Genomic DNA, 21,781 nt, shown 5'->3' with positions numbered 1-21,781 from the left:
AAGCTAGCCTAGCTGCCCGGCAGACTCTGGTGCCAGCTGCTGATGGTGTTTGAGGATAAGTCTCCCAGGTGCACTGTTGCTGGGATGGCTGCGCTGTAAGCTCTCGATTCTGCAGCAAGTACGGTGAGCCCAACAGCAAGAGAGCGGGAAGACGGTCGCTGCCAGCATCATCTTCCCTCCCCAGGAGGATGGGCACACATCTGGTTTCATTGTTCTGCAGTCTGCTCCCACACCCCTAAGCCCCACATGTAAAAGGATAGAGTTCTTGTGTTATTTTTGCCTTAGTCAACCCGTCTAGCACATGACTCCCTCCTCTTTGAACTGGAGTGAAGTGGGGAGCGGAGCCGAAGTACTTGTAGGGAGAGCAGCAGTCTTTTATATCTTCTTGGGAAGGGGCACATGGGAGCCTATGCTGGACTTCCAGCTCAGGCCGAGCACCTTGAAAGGCCCACTCCGATGCGGGAACTGGTCATACACCTGTTGACTCTTTTTTAAATGAAACATTTCATTGACGATATTATCAGTTCTAAAATGAGGAAAAGATGACAGGATGATATCTCCCTCAGCCAGGTAGCTGTAGTTTCAGGTGCTGTTTTTCAGCGTGGGTCCACAGCTGCATCTCATCGTACAGGACAAAACATGCTGTAATCAAACTCAAATTCTGGGTTCTACACCACCGTGAGCGTGGTCCTGCTTGCATCCCACATATGGGACTAGAATGGGGGTCCATTTCTCCTTGCCTTTTGATCTCTGTAGTTCTTTATGCCAGCCTCAAACTCAGTCAAGCACATGGCTGGCAGACATTCACGACCCCAGCCAGGCCTTTTCTGAAACAAATCACCAGTTGGAAGAACAGCCCGTATCTGAATGAGCAAATTAAATCTGATCTCTGAAGGATGGTTTGTAGCGTAACCACTTCCGGTTTCTTCATGAGCAGATACCACAGCAAATTTCCTAGAATATGGGCCTGCACTACAAATGTTTCACAACTTCTGTCCCAACTGCCTGGCCCGTTTCCAGTGCTGGCTTCCTCTTGCCTTCAGCCACTGAGATCGTCAATCCTGGTGTATTTCTCCCCAGTTCTGGTCCTCTTCCACTGTGGGAAGCTTCCAGGAACCTCAAGTGATGCTGGTGAAAAGGACAGAAATGGTGGCCTGGCTGAGGTGTCACACACCTGTAATCCTAGTACTCGGGAGGCAGAGGCCAGCCTGGCCTTACAGAGTGAGTTCCAGGACAGCCAGAGCTCCACAGAGAAACCCTGTCTCAGAAAAACAACAATAACAAAAAGGATGGAAACGTGTGCAGACTAGTTAGCAGCTCTTTGCTGTTAGCACAAGCTATCCTCGAAGGTCACATTCCATTAAGTATGGTCCATATTGGGCTTGTCTGTCAACGGCTGTTGTGGGAACAGTGCTGCTGTGAACGAGTGCCTGTGCATATATTTCAGTTCTTTGGGGGCACATATCAAATGTGGAATTGATATACCATGTGGTAGGTTTTTTTTGTTTTTTTTGTTTTTCGAGACAAGGTTTCTCTGTGTAGTCCTGGCTGTCCTGGAACTCACTCTGTAGTCCAGACTGGCCTCGAACTCAGAAATCCGCCTGCCTCTGCCTCCCAAGTGCTGGGATTAAAGGCATGTACCACCACTGCCTGGCCTACCATGTGATAGTTTTATGATTAATATTAATCATAAAACCATTCCGTTGTCCACAGTGACCACACCATTTTATAACCTGTCACTTACGCAAAACTTCTCTTTTCCCCATGTCTTTCTGACATTTTTTTTTTCCTTGACAGTAACTACCATTCTGACGTGGGTGGAAGGCTATTTCTTTGTGGTTTTGATTTGCATTTCCAGTGGGTATCGGTGTTGAACACCTTCTGTTGGTTTGTGTCTTGACTTTGTGTCTTGACTTTGCCCATTTTATAGTCAGGTTTTTGGTTACTGTAGTAGAAATTCTTTATGTATTTAGTTTACTGTTCACCAACCAATATGTGAATGCAAATACTTCCTCCCACCCCAGGGATTCCTTTTTATTCCGTGCTTAGTGCTTTTCCCACAAAAATTTTCTAGTTTTCATAAAGTCCAGTTTTCCTGATTTTCCTTTGGTTTTCTCTGCTTCGGGTATCCAGTGTCATCCCACACCACTCCAAACCCCAGGTTACAGTGTTCTGCCTCCCATGTTTTCCAAGTATCGTATAATTTAGCTTTTCAAAGTTTTTGTTTGTGGTATAATTATAATGTAAGCAGAGGTTCAGCTTTGCTTTGGGAGGAATAACCCGAGTTTTCTCAGTACCTTTGGGAAAGGATGATTTTCTTACAAGAAAGAAGATAGCTGCTATTTGGTTGTCACTGAGCTGCAGGCAGCGTCTGCCAAGGTTGTTTTCCCCTAAATGATGCAGGAGAGTTTCAAGCGCCTCACTGTACCGTGGACTGACAGTACACATCAGGAAGCTTTCCTAGGAGAGAGATACAGGGGGTAGAAGGGAGTAGATCCTGATGGAAGTAGGTTGTCCAGGATCGATTAGAAGCACACACTATTGTTTCTTAATTTTTCACCTCTAGTTACATATGTGGTATTATTTTATCAAACGCTTGGGGATGGGCGTAAACTCCCCATTGATCTTACTAAGGCATGGAGTTTTTTGGGTGTGAGAAGTGTTTTGTGTGTGTGAGGGTTCTCTCTCTCTCTCTCTCTCTCTCTCTCTCTCTCTCTCTCTCTGTGTGTGTGTGTGTGTTTGTGTTTTCTCTGTGTGTGTGCATTAGCTATTTCCTGTGGTTGGAAAACAAGATCTCCCTCAGCAGAACACCTGATGTGAAGTGGGTACTAGCACCTGTGTTTGAAGAAGCCAAGAACTGGGCAGAAGACCTTAGCCTCTCAGATTTGCCACAGAATCGAGAGATCTGCTCCTTTAGTTCTGCCCCAAAGCCTAGGCCTTTCTAGTGTGTGCAGCTGTGAGCCAGTGGACTAGAAGCAGAGCATGGGTTTCTGCAGAGATGGATTCCAGGAGCACACAGCTGCAGGCCTGTCTGGCACTCTGGATCGTTCACCGGAAGCTCCCTACCACCCTCTCAGGTCTCTGTACTCCTGTTTTCAGGGTCCAGAGCTGCCGGATTGGTGCCCTCTTTCGGTCCTCCTCTGACCTGTTTGATACCTTGGGAGGCAAGAAGGATGAAAGAACCACTGAGTAGTTAAAAAGGACATGAAATGGAGAAAAGATTAGGAAACTGAAAGAAAATCAGTGGTTGAGGAAGAACTTTTTTTTTAACGTTAAGGTGAATGTAATCACATCAATAACAATTTCTTCAGTTTTCCTGTTTAAATCATGTGCGTGTGTGTATGGTGTTATATATGTGTGCACACCCGTGGGGAGGCCCAAGCTTGCTGTTGAGTGTCTTTCCTTGATCTTTCTACCTGTTTTTCAAGACAAGGTCTCTCACTGAACTCAAGAGGCTGGCTGGCCAATAGCTTTTTCCTGCTTTCTACCCTCTGTTGCTCATCCAAGGACTAATTATTCAGCCTATCTCTTCTGCATGGCTTACGGTGAGCCCACCTTCGCTGGGATGCTGGGTTGCCTCTCAGGCCACAGATCCTGTTCTCTTGTCCAAGGGTTTTTCTAGTCTAACAATAGAGCGTCTGTGAACATTTGTAAAGGACATCCTTCTTTGCGAATGTGTTTTCATTTCCCTGGCGTACAGTTGCAGTAACAGATAGTAGTTACTACAATTGAACAAGCACAGGAGATTTCCCTTACATTCCCCCACAGACACAACTTCCACCAGAGTGGTACATTCTTTGCTTTGTGAGCCTCCAGCGGTCCAGTATAATCACTGAAGCCCACTGTTCACATGAGCATTCTCTCTTGATGCTGTGTGTTCAGTGGCATTGGACACACCCACTATTTCAGTAGCTGGGGAACTTGCCTGCCTTGAGAGTCCCCATTTATCCCCCCTTCCTCTCTCATGCCTAACTCTTAGCAACTTCCGGTCTCTGTACTATCTCTGTGTTTTGCCTTTTCTAAAACATGAGTTAGTATATATATATATATATATATATATATATATATATATATATATATACATACATACATACATACATATATATAGTGTGAGGTGAGGTTCTAGCTGTTGGGGGAGCCTGGAGACAGTGATGTGTGACAGATCCGGCAACATTGGTAAGGAAGGGGGTGTCCTAGAGAACTGCCAGGAAAGCGGTTGAAGTCTTTTCAGAAGTTATGTATGAAGAACACATGAAAAATTGTTCTCAAAAGATAGTAAAGACTCCAAAAGGAAGAGACAGAGGGAGGGAGGTGCTTGGCGCACGCTGTTTCTTCCCCGCCACCCTGGACTTGGGCTTTACACTCAGATGCTGGATGGAAACAGGAAGAAATTGAAAATAACTTTCATGGACAGGTCTCTGGGTTTCCAGTGCTTGCACCTTCAAGTAGAAGAACAGGCTGACAAGCTATGTTCATCTAGCACCTTGTCTTCTTCCATGTACACTGACTGTCCATGTTGTTCCGTGTACACCAACTGTCTGTCGGTGTGGTCCTTCCCTTCTGGAAGATTTTCAGAGGATCCCCAGACACTGCTCTGTCTTTTATTGTCCTTTGTACAGGCCGATGGGCTTTGTGGATTTTCATAGGTGCATATTTTGTACTTTGGTCATTTACCCTCTCTTGCCCCTGCCCACCCATGATTCATCACTGTATAAACAGGAGAGGCAGTTCAGCTGTCTTCTCATTTCTCAGCCCATCACCTCTGTTATAGACGTCTTCCCTGTGTAGAAGAAGCCAGGTGAGAGCAAATGGGTAGATTTTGTGTCCTCTGGGGGCAAGGTACCTTGAATATTGAGTTTTACCACTCCAATTTGTCTCTTAATTCCCAGGCATGAGGGGAAGGTACTGGACCAGCCCCCACTTATGTCCTGAAGTGAGGAATGATTGACCCTCCAGTGTGATCTCTGCCCTCTGCCAGGAGCTTCAGAAAGGACTTCACCTAGCAGATTCACCAGAGCTAGCAGCAAGCCCAGGCAGGTCCCGTCTGTATTTGTGCACGGCCACCGATTCCATATTCAGGTGGAGGGTGAGGAAGTGGAGGCTAAAACAATTCATTTCTTTGTACAGAGTGACTGAAGTCATTTCTGCAATGACTGTTTGGAGTCATTGTCACCTCATGTGAGGGTAGTCCGACCACCTGAATCCCTAGCACACTGCTGTGGGAAAGTTTGCCTCTGCACAGCTGGTGACCAGACGGGATGACCCTAGACCTCAGTTCTATGTGAGCAGTGTCATTTCCACTTAGAGCCCCACAGTTTATATTGCTAACCAGTTTGCTTTTCATGGTTCCCCTTTCTGTGTTTGCCGTTTTTCTTGTGACTACAGTCCTAGTATTTGTGCCAGCCGGTATTCCCCTCTCTTCTCTCAAGAGAGGAGACTAGCTCTTGAATAGCTAACGACTAACTCAGGACTGTTAGCTTCTTGCTGGATAAGAGGGTAGGAGCACTGCCGTGCTTAGCCTGGTTCTTCTTCTGAATGGGGTCCTTCAGTGCACCCCATGAGGCCAGCACAAGAGGAGCAATCTGTGTGTAATGCTTCGCCGTGCTGCTCCTTTCCCTCTAGAACACAACAGGGGCTCACCGGCTTTCTAGAGTAACCATCCGTGCCTCCTTAAGCATGTGCTCAGATACCTTTTAACCAAAAGAACTAATTGTTGACAATCAGCAGTGGCTTACCTTTCCCTCTATAGTGAAGTATTCATCAGAACAATTAACTTCCCAAGAGGCCGAGCAAGCACCTGCGTCGCAGAACCTGCAAGGAGGGTTGCAGAATCTAAGCAAGGATGCTTTCCTTCTGTGTTGGGCCTGTGTTGGCACTGCACCCGTTTGAAGAGTCCCAGGGGTTTCTATCTGCTTCGAAGTATGGCAGGCCTGGCAGTGTGTGCAGTGATGATGAGCACCCACCCACCCTCAGCCTGGCTCGTCTGAGCTTGGAGCCAGGCACAGCTGCTTTTGCAGAGTATGGTCATAGGCAGAACCACTTACTCTGCCTCTCTGTGACTCAGTTTCCTGTTAGGTAAGAGAGGATAGTGTCAGCCACGTCATAGGTTGGTTTGAGGGTTAAGGTGGCTCTAGCCACAGGTTCTGTGTCATAGCCAGGGTTACTGTGGCTGTGCTGAACACTGGCCAAGAGCAACCCGGAGGGGGAAGGGCTTATTTGGCTTGCACTTGCGTTATCCTTTTTCATCACCAAAGGCAGGCAGGATGGGAACTCAGACAGCAGAAACTGGGAGGCAGGAGCTGAGGCAGAGGCCGCGAAGGGTGCTGCTTACTGGCCTGTTCCTCATGGCTTACTCAGCCTGCCTTCTTACAGCACCAGGGACCAGTAGCCCAGGGATGACAACATCTACAATAGCCTGGGGGCCCTCCCCTAGCAATCACTAATTAGGAAAATGCCCTCCTCCTCCTCCTCCTCCTCCTCCTCCTCCTCCTCCTCTTCTTCCTTTTTTTGGAGGCATTTAAAAAGTTTCCTTTTCTCAGGTGTGTGTGTGTGTCTGTATGTGTGTGTCTGTGTGTGCACGTGTGAACATTTAAATCACACCTATCCTCAGTGTGTCTAGACCACAGCATGATAGCCGCTTATGTAGCTTCTGCATTGCATTAGGTATCATAGGCTATCTAGAGAAAATTTTTAAAGTCCACAGGAGGCTGCGTGCAGATCTGTCTATCGCCTCTCTACCCCCTACCTATTCATCTGAGGATTTCTTATCACAGTGATAGAAATGAAAGTAGACTGCCTTCCCCTCAGTGACCTCACCTCTGATATTGTCAGATTCACACACTTCCAGCCTGACTTCAGAGGACATATTCTGAACATAGCACGTTCTTACTCTTGTATCTGATTTGTGATTTCCTGACTCGCAGACACTTTGTTTAGCCATTGTCCATCGTCAGTTGCTTCAGCCTGGCTGCTTAAGCTCCAGCTCTCAAGCCTTCACTGGGAGGAACAAAAAGAGGGGGGCCTTAATTATTTAATTAGCTTCCAGGAGCCTTTCGATTCAGACCTGTACATATTAAAGTGACCAGAATTTAGCATGATGTTGCAAGGACGGGTAGAAAATGTCAGGCCCGGGGACTCAGAACACACAACCAGCCATCTCTACTGAGTATTGAAGTGTTTTGTGTCTGTCAGGGTAGATCCCAGGAGAATAGTCTAAATCATGGCTGATGCTAAGAAGGAGTGGTGCACACTTTACAGGTGCTGGGGTTAAAGAGAGGGGCCTCTGCTGAACTGAGATCCCCATCCCCAACCCCTCTGTGCTCCAGCCTGGCCTGTCCCTGGGGATAAAAGCTGAGACACAGCTGATTCTTGGGTTATTGGAATGGTCTGTGGCCTCTTTGGGGTATTGTAGAACCCTATGCGTTTGTAGCAGTTCAGCAAGTTTCTCATTGAGATTGTGTCTGTGCCTTGAGGTTAGTGTGCCTGCTTAGCTTTGCATGGTTTTGGGCTACCCACTCTCAGACTACAGATGGCTTTCAGCTTCTCCGGGGAAGCATTTGAGTGACATCTCTCCATTCTCCTGTTGCCACAAGGTTGGTTTGCTCCTATTAGAATCAACAGATCTGAACTTTGTTCTCAGTTGTGGCCAGAGCAAATTATGGGTGTTTTGATGTTCTCATGCCTGTAAATTAGAGCCTGTGAGTTGAGTGTGGGGACACCCCCTGAGCCCAAAAAAGTGATGTAATGTCTAGGGGGCCATGGTGTTTTTTTTTTTTTTTCCTTGAGATGGACACCATAGAACTTAGTAATGATATGAACAGGGAAAGACTGAAGAGTAATTGGTATGACTTATTCACAGTACCAGAGCGAAGGGGCCAGATGGCTGGCCGTTTGTGCTTGGCCTTTTCCCACCACCAGCTGATGAGGTCAGCTGAGTTCAGAGCGAGTGTTAACTGAGGAAATGAGGAATCTGCTCGCCTGCTGATTGGCTCCTTTAAGCCTGGCTGACTGGTTGCTAGGCTTCCCTCCCTCTGTCTCTGAAGTAGCCTCAACAGAGAGACAGGCAACTTGCTGGGATAGTGGCATGCTGGGCAGAGTGGCCCTTAGCTAGGATGTCTCCTGTGAGGCTGCAGGGACAACCCCCAGCCTTCTACCCTCCCGAGGGTGGGGGCCACCAGAGCTCTCCAGCCCTGGCCTTGTCTGGAGCATGAACCTCCTGGAGTTGGAGGGCATATGACAAGGAGGCAGAGCAGTCCCCAATGCTCTACCCCCTTGGCAGTATTGGCGCTGGCCAGGAGCCTCATAAGGGGGTTAGGTCCGGGAGGACACACTGCTTGAAATAGAATAACCAGATGGTGTCAGGCTGTGAGCTGACTCTTGTGTAAGGATGGTTTTTAGAGAAAAGCCTTTCCTTAGGCCAGAATCTGCAGCAGGCTAGGCATCTGCCTTTTTAGGAACTGCCAGCCGGAGGGTTCTGGTGACTAGCTGACACTCTGGTGCTTCCCGAGGGACGAGAGTGTCTCTGAGAAAGGAATCCATTGTTCCTCACATCTGGAGCACTCAGCCTGTCGATACTGGCTCCCAGCAGCTGGGACTTCTGTGTATGCACTTTGAGCTTTCTGTTGGTAGACATGCCACTCCCCTCCCTTTAGTTAGATGAAATTCCATGACATTTAGCATAGCGAGGGATGCAGTGCAGCGCGGCTGGACACTGCCCAGTGTTCTCGGCCAGTGTCTGCCAGAAGTGGGAGGAATCTGTGGAGGACCTCGGAGCTGACGTCAGCCCCCTTCAGTTCTGCATAAGATGAAGAGGCAGCCATTTGATCGGAAGCTTGAGACCACCCAAGACCAACCGACCGACCAACCGAACGGGTGTTTATACTTGCTTGTATTCAGACAGTAGCTCACAGTGGCAATGGGCATGTCCACTTTTCAAAAAGATTGATTTATTTTATTCTCTGCGTGTGATTCTTATGCCTACATGGGTGGTTGTTCACAAGATGGACAACCAAAGGAGGTCAGAAGGTGTCAGATACCCTGGAAGTAGAATTACAGACACCTGTTTTGAACCACCATGTGGTTCTGGGAATTGAACCTGGATTCTCCACAAGAGGAGCAAGTACTTCCCAGCCCTCTGCACTCCCCAGCCCCCGTTTTCTCTGTGTAGCCCTGGTTGTCCTGGAACTTGCTCTGTAGACCAGGCTTGCCTCAGACCACCACCCAGTTTAAGAGCAGAGAGTACTCTTAACTCTGAGCCACCGCTCTAGTCCCCTGTCCTCCTGCTTTCAGTGTGTGGGGAATGACAAGTGCCTAATTGTTCTGGTGACCCTGTATTAATCCGGGTGGAGCAGTACGAGGTGGCAAAAGCCTTTAGTACCTGTACTTGGTGGGCAGAGGCACTCAGATCTCTGAGCCAGGCCAGCCTGGTCTACAGAGGAGTTCCAGAATAGCCTTGACTACAGGAGAAAGAGTTCTACATCCTGTGTCCCAGAAACGGCTACCAGCTCGGATTTTGTTCCCAACACCTTTTGAGTGTAGGATTCAGGTGCCAGATAGGAAAAGGAGACTCCAGGCCTACACATGTGTCAGTCCCTTGCAATGACTTGGATGCTGGGGTGTTTCCAGTTTTGAATTATGCTCTCCCTTCCTGGACGTGGAGATGGGGGACACTCAGAGAGCAAATCTACACGCAAAGTAGTTTTAAGTGCTTAGCCGTATAAAAGTGTCACAAGAGGGAAAATCACTCTGGAATCATAAACAGCAGCAAACTATTGTACGCCCTCTGAGGTTTCTTACTGGGTTGTGTGACGAGCGTACTGTGCTATGCTGCCATGTGTGCAGAACAGTCTGATGGATGCAGACTAGTGCAATGAGTGGCTCCAATAAACCAACGTTTATAAGAATTGTAACTTTATGCTTTGATATGTGTGTTCTGCTGTTAAAATCAGGTGGCAAAGTTTGAAAGACAGGTTCAAGAACAAAACCCAGCCCAGTAACTCTTAATATGTCAATTCCAACTTGTCGGCTTGTTGCTTCTGGAGCTTTTCCTGGCTCTTTCCAGGTAGGCCTCAAACTCAGGGCCTGGCCTCCCTCCGCCTCCCAGAGTGCTGGGATCACAGGCATGTACTTTTTATTTTGTTACTACCTGTGTTTAGTGTGCACATGTTTGTGCATGTCCGTGGAGGTCAGAGGACACCTTATCCAAGTCTCTCTCCCTTCTGCCTCACGGGTCCACCACAGATTGCAGGCTTGGTGACCAGTCCCTTAGCCAGCTGAGCCATCTTGCCACTCTGCTTCTGGAGCACATTGTGTTTTATGGTTTTATTATCTATTTATATCTACCTGCATGTATCTGCATGCCCATAAAAGCCAAAAGAAGCTGTTGGCTTCCCTGGAGTTACAGGTGATTGTGAGCCACCCATCCTGGGTACTTGGGGGTGGAACTTGTGTCCTGCAGAGGAGCAGTAAGCACTTGAGCCACCGAGCAGTCATTCCAGCCCACTGCCACATCGCATAGCCCTTGCTCCGGCTCTCGCTCACACTGATGAGGCTGTGGAGGGGCTGAGTGCCCTGTGCTTATGTAACATAGTCACTTTTTGGTCTGTCAGCATAGCATCAGTCCCACTTTCTACTCGAAGATGGAGCGATACTTGGCATTCTGTTTTCATTCACCAGCTTTCAGAGAGGAGGTAGGGAGCCCTCAGCATCAGGTGCTGAGGAGGAAAGAACCATGGGACCCTCACACCTTCCTTTCAGCAGGCTGGTCTTAGAGGCTTTTTTTTTTAGATCCTAAATCCCCCTCCCTCCGCACTGTCTTATCATTTTAGTTGGCTGCATATTACCAGAGCTGCTGGCTTCTTCCCTTAGCTTCTTTGCAGGGAAGCGCCAGCCTAGAGATGTGCACTTCCTTTGCCCCAGCATGCTCCCCCACGCACCTTCTCTTATTCCTGGCTGTCGTCTTCTCTCCTCACAGTCTTCCGTTTGTGCTAAGATCGTCCAGCTTCTGGGGCAGAATGAGGTGGATTACCACCAGAAGCAGGTGGTCATCCTGAGCCAGGATAGCTTCTACCGAGTCCTCACGTCAGAGCAGAAGGCCAAAGCCCTCAAGGGCCAGTTCAACTTCGATCACCCGGGTGAGTTGGGAGTTGAGAGATGTGTTTGCTGAAGGTGGATTGGGCGGTGGCTGTGTTCACGAGGCTTAGCTTCTCCCAGTCTGTTCTTTCAGTCCACACCACAGGGGCCTAGTGACCAGCTTGCAGGGTTATCATATGCTTAGAGGAAAGAATAGGTTTTGGAATGCTTTGCAGAGAGCTGACTGAATCAAAGGAAGATCAGCCATGTAAGCTTGGGTAGAGATGGGTCCAGGAACAAACACACAACTGGTCCTTCTGATGTGTAGCAGCCTGTCCCACCTCCACTCACCCCTCAACTTCTACCTTGCCCCATGTGTTCTGCTTGGTGATCAGCAAGAAGGTCTTATGAGTTTTGCTGCTAGCCTAGATGAGCACATTGCTCCTTCAGGGCGTCTGGGCTTCTTGTTGTTAGGAGTCAGGCCTACTTGGCATGGGACTCATGGTTCTTCCTAGTCACAGTACACTTTCCACTTAGCATGAGCCAATCCCAGGGCCCCCAGCTGACCTTTGAGGAGAGATGGGATCGGGGCATGTCAACACCAAGTATTGGATGTCAGCAGAAGACAAACAACAGGTCCTTTGCCAGGACTCATTCACACACCCTGTTTTAAGATCCAGGGAGTGTTTATATTCTACCACGGGTAGACATTGGCTTTGGAGAGGCAGCGTACTTTGGGATGTGAAGTTGGTTCTGATTTTAGGACAGGTTAGTTTAAAACCAAGAGTATGTTACTTAATAGTTTGATTTCCTTCAGATGCCTTTGACAACGAACTCATCTTCAAAACACTCAAAGAAATCACCGAAGGAAAAACAGTCCAGATCCCCGTGTATGACTTTGTCTCCCATTCGCGGTAAGTGAGCCAGGCTGGCCAGAGGTTGTCAGCTCAGAGCATCCCAGGTGTGCACTCTGGCTCCATCCCCATCTTTCATGAGGATGTTTTGTGGAGTACTTGGGTCATTCCCCTTTTCTCTTGGAAGGATGGGGTTGAACTTGGGGCATGCATTTGTTGTGGTGTGCGTCTCTGCACCTTTGCTCTTTAAAAGGGTATCATGAGCAGGACCAAAGGCAGAGCAGGCAAAGAACAAAGCAGCGTCTCTCTGCTCTCAGGCTGTATTCGCTGTTGGAGAGAGTGGAGAGAGTGGAGGGTTTGATGCCATCAGGAGCATGCCACGCCCCAGTGCTAGTCCCCACTCTGCAGACATCATCTGGTCATTCAGATCCAGACAGACTCACCATCTCTGTTGAAGCCCCTCCTGTGGGCATCCATCCTCGGGCGTAATTAGAATCTGAGCTCACTCTCCCTGCAGTAATATGAGGGTACGTTTGGGAATATTCACTCTTGTTGGCCAGAGTCTTCAGAACTGATTAACGTATAACTCCTTGGGGCTCTGCAGCCGTAGCTGAACTTGTAGATGCCTGTTCCCAGGTGTGGCCTCTGGTACCTGAGCTTGTAGTGACTCCATAAATGTCTATCTCTGTGGGTTGTTAGAAAGTTTTTCCCATCAGCTTTTCTTTCTTCTGATTACTCTGTGCCATTCTTGAATTCTTTTAAAACAGGAAATGAGATCTCTTACCAGATGTTCCTGTCATTATTAGCCTAGTGCTTGCTTCTACAGTATCCCGTTCTGCATGTCTGAGCTCTTAGTGCAGTGCACACATGGCCTGTGCCCTTCTCACGACCCAGGGCATGAGGGCATGGCAGGGGTTGGGACAGAGGAGGAAGATGAGCGTGCAGTGAAATGGCAGTGAAATGCAGTGAAATGCAGTAGGGCTCCAGTGCCCTCCCTAGTGCCTCCAGTGGGGCCAGATCTGCTGTGTGAGGGATTGGAGAACATTAAAACTAAGTACCCTGCTAACTTAGAGTGGGTTTGTGAATGTTAGCTCGCTTGAGTTAGGGAAGGAGACTGACTGTACGGTGTTAACAGGAGTGAGAGGCAGCAGGGGCCTGTAAGGAGGTGTAGGGCAGAGGAGCCCCAAGCAGCCTGTCTGTCCAGACCCATCCCAGGACCACTGTGCAAGGATCTGCCTTGGGCTGCCCAGCCCTGTGAGTGAATGAACTATGTCACTAAGGATGGGGGCCTTTGGAAGAGGTGGACAGAGAACTCAAACTCTGGACTTCCATCCAGGGCTTTCTCTTTTTTTCTTCACAGCACACTCCAGAACTTCTCTTTTGCCCGTCTTTCCCTTGGTTCTTTCCTCCTCTCAAGTTGCCTCAGGTAGAGGAGAGTGGGTAGAAATGTGTATAGTGGTTGGTAGGAGTATATAGCAAGAACTGAATATCTGATTCTGAAAATTTGAGAATGCTAAGTTGTAGAAGTGCCAGGCATGACAGAATTCCTGGAGATGCCTTCAGAGAAACTTGAACTCATACCTGTTTTTGTCCCTGTCTGCATCCTCCAACCCGTTTTATTTGAAGAATGACTGCCACTAGTTTGACCTAGCTTTAACTCCTTGTCTGCATGGTGGTGGTCCCAGGCCTCTGGGGCTAGGAGCCAAGCCCTTCTCCTGTTGTAGGTCTATAACAGGAGAGAACCCGGAATCGCAGCCCAGCAGATGCTCCCTGGCCACTCAGCCCCATCGCTCTTCTGTCTTTGCAGGAAAGAAGAGACGGTCACAATCTACCCCGCGGATGTGGTGCTCTTCGAAGGGATCCTAGCCTTCTATTCCCAGGAGGTCCGAGACCTGTTCCAGATGAAGCTTTTCGTGGACACAGATGCGGATACCCGTCTGTCTCGCAGAGGTGCGTTCTGTAAGCTTCAGATGGCCCACTTGGTGGCCACTTTGGTAGCAGATCGATGGGAGCCCAGGAGAGGCATGTGCCTTCCCTGGATCTGAAGTGAAGCCTGAACCTTTCCTAATGCAGCTGTGTGGCCCCGTGACCCAGCGCAGTTATATCTGCCCAGCCCCAGGATATCCTGCTACCTACCTAGTGTTTGGTGATATTTAGGAAAGGATTAGTCACCTCACTGTTTATATAAAGAAAGGCTTGTTCGGTTGTGAAGATGAAATAAGTCTAGTTTAAATGCTGATGGCTTTTCTTCTCATAAGGCATCAACATAAGATGCCTTGGTCTTGGAAGTAACTCAAGTGTAGGGCATCTGGGGACAGGGACCCCTGTGCCTGCAGTGCCTAATGTCCTTTCCCACCGTCTGCTTCCTCGTACTCTCATTCCCAAGAGTGGACCTGTGCTTGTGTTGAGTCTGTGCATTCTCAGAAACCACAGAACTGGGTGAGGAGCTGAGCTGCTCAAGATCCTGAGCCATTTGAGTCCACTGGGGGACTTTGGAGGAAGGGGTTTAGGTCATAGGGATGAGTTGAGGTTGCGGTGTAGGCAATTAGAGAAAATGCTCATTACCTATGTAGACGCACAGTGGCCTGCTCTGAGAGTAGCACGTGGATGAAGCATACAAGAGAGAATAGATAGGAAGTAGTCTGGGCTAGGGATATAACTCACTGAGGGAGTAGAGTGCTTACCCAGCATCTGTGAAGTCTAAGTTTGATCCCCAGTGTCACATGATCATGTGTCCTCTAGTGCTAATGCATCCAGGGAGGTAGAGGGAGGAGGAGCAAGGTCATTCTTAGCTACATAGCTAGTTCAAGGCCAGTTTAGACCCTGTCTCAAACACATCCTGGTAGGTAGATATGTGAGTTATTGGACAGTCTAATAAATAGATTGGTAATATATAATATGAATCAAGAGCTGTTAATGGAAGCAGCAGAACTGGGAGAAACTAGCCTGAGGGAGTTTCCTGCCAAGGAATGATGGGGCGCACGCTCCCTTGGAGCCACACTTGAACTCTTAAGTGGGGAGCACCAAAAGTACCCCTTTGTGATGGGGGAGATTGGTGAAAGAGACCAGCAGGCAGGTCCCTCTTGTAGCTTAGTGACGGTGGTGGCTCTAGGGATACCCAGGCTTGTGTTTCTTTATAGACGCTCCCTACCTCAGTGCATTTGACCCAGTGCCTGGCTTGTCACCTTACCCACAAGTGCAGCTCTTCTCCTCACCTTATGGTTGCCAAACTAAAGAGGCAACATGGTACGTGTGTATGTGTAAAATAATAATAATAATAATAATAAAAAATTGAAGCCAGGTGAAATGCGCTAAGCTGCAGGCTTCATTGCCCATGGATGTGTGGCCTTGGGCAAACTGTGTTTGAACCTTACTTTTTCCTACCACACAGTCACCAGGGATTAGTCCTGCAGTGACAGGTTAGATGATGCAGGGAGAGTGTCCGGAGGTGCAAGAGTTGGTGGTTGCTACATGTGAGGTCAGACTTCTGACCGGAGAGTCTGAGTGACTGGCTCCCTAGTCTAGCAGGTGGGCTTCAGTCCTAGAGAGATCTCATAGGGAGCTGCAGGGTCTGGGGACAGTGAGTGTCTGACAGGAGCAGAAAAAAAAAAGGACTGGAGAACATTCTGAGAGAGTTGAGTGCCATGCTTCCAGCCATCGTTCCTAAGCTAGGCTACGTATGCTAGGTGTCTAACATACCAGCAAGGGAGGAGTGGGTCTTAGAATCCCGCGGTGCCATGGAGGCACAGGTCCTCCTAGATCCCCTTATCCTCTGCATTTACCTAGTGCTTCCCTCTCTGCTCCCTGCTCCTGGTGGCTCTTCTGCACCAGGGCAGAGAAGAAACGAGGCATGGGCATTTAGAGCACCACTGGGCTCTTCCAGACCAGGCAAAGAGCTAGCAAACGTGTAGCTTCCTGCACATATCTTTGTTCCAGCACAAGTGTGAGGCTCAGGCTGGGCTGCAATGGGGTGGTGTGGGAGTGTTGGTTTTCTGGAGTTTCCGGTTTGTGCCAAGAGCTTGTTCTGACTCAGCCCTTGGCCTGGCTCTGTTTTTTGGCAGTGCTCAAGGAGCAGGCCATTTCACATGCAGTGTGCTGGCTGGCCCCTGAATGCCTTTGGCCATGGAGTCATCCTAGTCTGTTTAAGGTGACAACTTCTTTGAAGGCTCTTAGGGAGTTTGGGTGACAGTACCTTTTCTGTTATTGTATGTCCTCAATATCTGGGACCCATGTCTTTGTGAGTCGTCTTTTCCATCTGTTCTTTTTAAAATACCCATTGCATGTGTTTGTGTTCTACTGGCCTCTCATGGACCTTGTCACAGCTGGCCAGGGCTCAGCAGGATTCATCTGCAGTGGCTGGTTTTACTATGAGGAGTCTCATCCAGGTTGTGCTAGTGTTGCAGTTGTCACAGGAGGGTAGGCTTATTGAACCTACTGTATACAGCTGCCATGCTGGAGATTTTCTGTACCTCAATGTTATCTTAATACTTTTACCAGGTCTGAGAATGTAGCTCAGTTTGTAGATTGCTTGCCTAGCGTGCACGAAAGCCTGGATTCTTTCCCCAGCTCTGTATGAAAACTGAGCACAGTGGCCCACACCTGTGATCCCAGCGCTCAGGAGTTTAGGCAGGTGAATGAATTAGTTGAAGGTCATCCTCTGCTGCATATTCAGACCATCCGAGACTACATGAGATTCTTCCCTCCCCCAGTTATAAACAAGATGGTCTTTGTCTACTTTTTGTTTAAGGAAATAAAGGCTCAAAGAGGGTAACTCACTTGTTTAAGGTCACAGGAGCAGGAATCTCTGGGGACAGGGCTCATATCTAGGTCACGTTCCTCCAGGTCCACACTCATTGGATAAAGAGAGTCATGCAGTCTTGCTGGGTCACTTTTTCCCCGGAGCTGTCTGCATGACCCACTGGCTTCTCTTATAACAGATGAAGTTACCAGTCTGGTCTGCAGGCAGCAGCAGGTCTATGGGGTGTGCCCACACGTGTGTGGGTGTGATTGTGTACACACGTGTACACACGTGTACACATACATAACTACTCAGCGGCCTGGCTTTGATCTGGTCACCCCTGGGAATACAGGTGAAAAACTCAGCAGGTTGACAGTCAGCTCTAAAGTGGCAGCTGTGCAGAGGGCTGTGTCGGTTGACAGGACATCCTTCCTAGCTCATTTCTCAAAGGGAAACTGAGGCTTGGGTAGGTCAGGGGACAGTGACAGAACCAAGATGGTCTGGCCCTTAAAACTAGGTTTTAAAAAGAGTTTGCTGCAGGTCCCTGGCTCGAGGGACTGAGAGGAGACAGAGACATGGAAGGTGGCGATCTGGGTCCATCTAGGCTTCCTCCGTGCTCCAGCTCACCCTTGCCCGGAATGTGCTTCTCTCATGGGGGACATTTATGTCTGCAAACTTCTGTGCCCGAGGTGGGCAGAAAGGGTGTTCTGACCACTGGTATTCCTACCCAGGAGAGTTTCAGGTGGCAGGGGGTGGGGTTGGGATGGTATGGTGATGGTGGTGATTAGCTGACCCCACAGCAGGGGTTGCTGCGGACTTGGGAACACTGGTGAGCATTCTGCCAGCCGCTGCCACCTGCTCCCTGTTGTCACGACTCAGCGGGGATGCCCTGCTCTTTTCTGGTTCACGTAAAAATTCTGTTCACTTGAAACAAGAAAGCTGCTAGTCTTGGTCAGGCAGCCTTTTATGTTACAGAACACACAGGAGTAGACTTTGGTGGTAGTAAGACTTAATGTAACTTGTTTTTTTCTAAATCTGTTGTTGATCCATCTTAGGTCAAGGATCTGAGAAGTCCGACTTCTCAATCACCCAGGCGACCTGCGAGAGCCCGGTGTGCCTCCTTACGCACCACTTTCTTGATACTTGTCTTTTTTCTTCTCTGACAGTATTGAGGGACATCAGTGAACGAGGGAGGGACCTTGAACAGATTTTATCACAGTACATTACATTCGTGAAGCCTGCCTTTGAGGAATTCTGCTTGCCAGTGAGTTGTATTTTTTTGTTTCTGCTAAATGTAAATCTTGATATTTAATGATTTCATCTTCTTTAAAGGTTTATTGGCTATATATGTGTATGGGTGTTTTTGCCTGTTTGTGTCTGTGCACCTCATGCGTGGAGTGCCAAGAAGAGGTCATGAGATCCTCTGGAACTGGAGTTGCAGATGGCTGTTAGCCGCCATGTGTATGCTGGGTCCTTTGTGAGAACGAGAAGAGCGTTTAACTGCTGAGCCTTCGCTCTGGCTCCATGACGGTAGATTGCCGGGCTCTCCGCAGACCGAATCTTACTCCTCTGAGTGAGCACCTGATTGAAGTCCTAAGACACCAGGCTAGGTTCTGTCCTGCTGTCTTTCTCCCCTCTTCCTCTCAAGGTTACTCTAGTCCTGAGTATCTCCCAGCACAACCTGTGTTTCTTTCCTGGGAGGGCTATGGTATCAAGACTTTACCTGAAGCTAGCTCACATCCGAGATAGACCTTAGCCAGCTGGAAACTCCAGAAGGTCAGAGTGAGGGCACGGGATGGGAGTGGAGGGTACTGCTCTAGTTGGTTCATTTACAGCCTCTCCTTGGCCTCTAGATTTGGGGAGTCCTGGGTTATGCTAGAATCCTCTTCCTTGCCTGTGTCTTGGCACAGCTGTATCCCCTCTGGAGAACCTGGGAGTTCCCTGTGAGATGGCTTCCTGAGAACCAAAGGGGCGTGGCTCGAAGCTTATAATCAGCCAGAGAACCATCTCTCCCCAGGAGAGGCCAAATGGGGCACGTTATAAGGGTATTCTTTGTTTCTGCTAAATGTCCTCACCGATTGTCTGCACCTCAAGGTGTGGTGTGGCCTTGAGAAGGGAAGAAGACACAGAAAGAACATCAGGAGAGGCAGTGTCTGCCCAGCTTGAGCAGGCGCAGGTCTGGCAGGGCGTGCCTTCCTTATTTCTGATTAGGAGAGGGAGGAGTTGGAGCTTAGTCTGGTTTGAGTGAGATCATTTTGGAAGAGTGGTGTTGGGGACGGTCTTCAGAGTGAAGGAGTTTATCTTTTCATGCTACTAAATGCCTTCTGCTTTTTCTCCTCAACACATTGGCTTTAAGTCAGTTAGACCTTCACCTTATACCAGGCTTGGTGTTTTTAGTCAGGGACTGCTGGACTTTCTGAGTAAGCCGGAGTAAGTTTGTTAGCCTGAAAGTTAGGTTGTAAGATCAGGTTCCTGGGAAAGGGTTCTCAGGGTCGATGGGCTGTGAATTCTTTTCATCTGTTTATCTGAGAACTTTCCCACTTTTTTTTTGACTTACTGAGAACTCAAAAGGATTTCACCATTGGGAACCAACCACAGACACTGTTCTGCCATTTAACTCAGTTATAGGCCAACTGAAGATTCTGGCCAAGTGTTTTCTGGGATGTTTGTGCTCATTCCCATGGTCCAGCTGCTCTTTGCTCAGGGAAGACCAGTTCATTTTCCATAGTTGGGGCTTGAGAAAGGTCTGGGGTCTGAGGCTGACATAGCTGTGGTCAGCAGTTGCCAGGAATGAGGGTATTCAGGCATACAAGGAGCTACTCACAGACTGTGTGAAAAACCAGGGGCATAGTCTAAGATCCACTTAATGCCAGTATAGTTCATGGAATCTCAGTAAACAAACAAAATACACAACACAGAAGGAGCATGGTTTCACTTTTTAAAAATATACTTTGTAAGATATTGTAATGATAGAGGAGTGAAGCTGGTTGCCAGCAGGGTGTTCCCTTCTCTGGCTTTATCTGAGGGCTGGGTGTGAATAGCATTACCCCTCAGACTGCTTAAAAACCTAAGGTAAATGGATCCCCTTGAAGTGCAGCTATGGGTGCTTTGTTTTGTGAGCTATGGGATGGAATCCAGGGTCTTCTACTAGCTCTACAACTGAGCTACTTCTCCAGACCGTTAAGTTTGGGTTTTTCTGGTTAATGCTATTCCCAGTGCTGGAAATACATGACATGTCCTTTCTCCTCTTCACTCACATTTCAGCCACGAAGGTCCGTCTGTCCGTAGGCCCCTTCTTCCTCAGCATTGCATTCAAAGCCTCAAGCTGCTGCCAGGGGCAGGCTAGTCCCTCCCTTGTGCTCTTGGAGAGGGACTCAGGTTTGTCCCTGAATGCCCCAGCTAATTCGTTGTAAATATCTCTCTTCACAGACAAAGAAATATGCTGACGTGATCATTCCTAGAGGTGCAGACAATCTCGGTGAGTACCAGTGGGGCATCCTCCTGTGCTCAGTCACCTGTTCACACCGCTCTTAATAGAGGCACAATTGTGATGGCTATACAGGGTCCTATAGTCTTAGGAACAGATCTGTGGTCACATGTATGTCCATGTGTGTAGACATACATACTCACGGAATCTTATCAGAAAGACTCCCTTCAGCTGTCACCCCAGTAATGACATGTGGCCACCTGGTATCCAAGACCACCTTCGTCAAATAAAACATACCAAGTCTCAGAATCCTGAGGGCGTGGCTGTGTCTGTGCCTGCAACCCTAGTATGCTAGTGCAGCTCACCCTTCTGGGGGAAGAAGAGCCTTCTATATTGATATTGTTGCAGTTTGAGGACATGAGTTGGCAGATCCTTAGTGAAAAAGACTTAGAGGTAACTGTTGTGGTTAAAAACCATCTCCAGCCAGGTGCCTTTAATACCAGCTCTCAGAAGACACAGGTAGAACTCTGTGCATTTGAAGCTAGCCTGGTCTACGGAGTTCTAGGATAGCCAGGCCACTCAGAAAAACCCTGTCTCTAACCCCAATCCCCCACCCTCCCCCCCAAAACCCATCCCAAACAAACAAACAAACAACCTCCAGTCATATCCACATAATTGTTGGGTTGCTTGCTTCATCTTGTGTGGCCTCTGACTGATTCCTAGTAGATGTCCGTTCACTGGATATCATTCCCTATCTTTTTAGAATATTCTGCAAAGGAGGTATGAGCCTAGCTGGAGGCTCTGGAAAAGGTTAGGTGACTTGCTCTCAAGGGTCAGGGACACTCTCCTGGAAGTCTTTTCCATACCCACAGACTGTCCTCACAGTCCTGCCCGTGTGCCCTTGCCTCCCCTGCTCTCCCTAACACTGGTGGTCTCTGTCCCACAGTCTCACAGTCCTGCCCGTGTGCCCTTGCCTCCCCTGCTCTCCCTAACACTGGTGGTCTCTGTCCCACAGTGGCCATCAACCTCATCGTGCAACATATCCAGGACATCCTCAACGGAGGCCTCTCCAAGCGGCAGACGAACGGCTATCTCAACGGCTATACCTCTTCCCGCAAGAGGCAGGCGTCAGAGTCCAGCAGCCGGCCACATTGACCCCCGTGCCCTGACTCCAACCCCCAGCCCCCAGCTCCAAGACACAGGAGGGGTCGAGAGGCTCTGGTCACCTGTACATACGCCTCCTCAGAAATTACTGTATTTAAGAAAACACCACGGAGATGAAATGCCTTGATTTTCCTTTCTGCCTTTTTGTACTTTGGAACAGCAAATCTTGACCGAACTTGACCCTGAGCTTAAGTGACAAACTGTGCCAACTAGTACTGGTGATGCCTAATTATGAATCCAACGTGTGACCAGTTATAAATACACACATACATACGTATATATAAAAAGAAAGGATCTATTTTTGTGTAAATGTACAAATACTGTAAAGCTGTTTGCCACAAGTATTCTGTAGGAACCTGTTCGTGGGTGTTGGGCCTGGAGCCCCGCTCGGCAGAGTTCTGTGCTCTGGCATCCGGGGAGCCATGGGAGTTGGGTGGTTGATTGGTTGATGTCCCCTGTTCTCTATACCCTGGGCCTCAGTGGGGATAGGACTCAACCCTTAAGAGCTCCCCTGTCGGATGCCACCTC

The 21,781-nt window shown here is 48.6% G+C and overlaps 1 protein-coding gene across 1 annotated transcript in view; it reads left to right on the top strand.

Moving 5' to 3' along the window:
• The window catches only part of Uck2 (uridine-cytidine kinase 2), a 54,938-nt gene extending 33,387 nt beyond the window's left edge, over window positions 1-21,551 (top strand). Inside the window, exons 2-7 of the mRNA XM_028760459.1 lie at window positions 10,973-11,132; window positions 11,888-11,984; window positions 13,732-13,874; window positions 17,829-17,926; window positions 20,092-20,140; window positions 21,105-21,551. Coding sequence (XP_028616292.1) covers window positions 10,973-11,132; window positions 11,888-11,984; window positions 13,732-13,874; window positions 17,829-17,926; window positions 20,092-20,140; window positions 21,105-21,244 — 687 coding nt within the window. The 3' untranslated portion in view covers window positions 21,245-21,551. The remainder of the gene's footprint in view (window positions 1-10,972; window positions 11,133-11,887; window positions 11,985-13,731; window positions 13,875-17,828; window positions 17,927-20,091; window positions 20,141-21,104) is intronic.
• The last annotated feature ends 230 nt before the right edge of the window (window positions 21,552-21,781 follow it).

This window comes from Grammomys surdaster, unplaced genomic scaffold (assembly GCF_004785775.1).
Source record: "Grammomys surdaster isolate TR1022 unplaced genomic scaffold, NIH_TR_1.0 130, whole genome shotgun sequence".
Classification (NCBI taxonomy): Eukaryota; Metazoa; Chordata; class Mammalia; order Rodentia; family Muridae; genus Grammomys; species Grammomys surdaster.
This window is presented reverse-complemented; position numbering and strand designations above follow the sequence as displayed.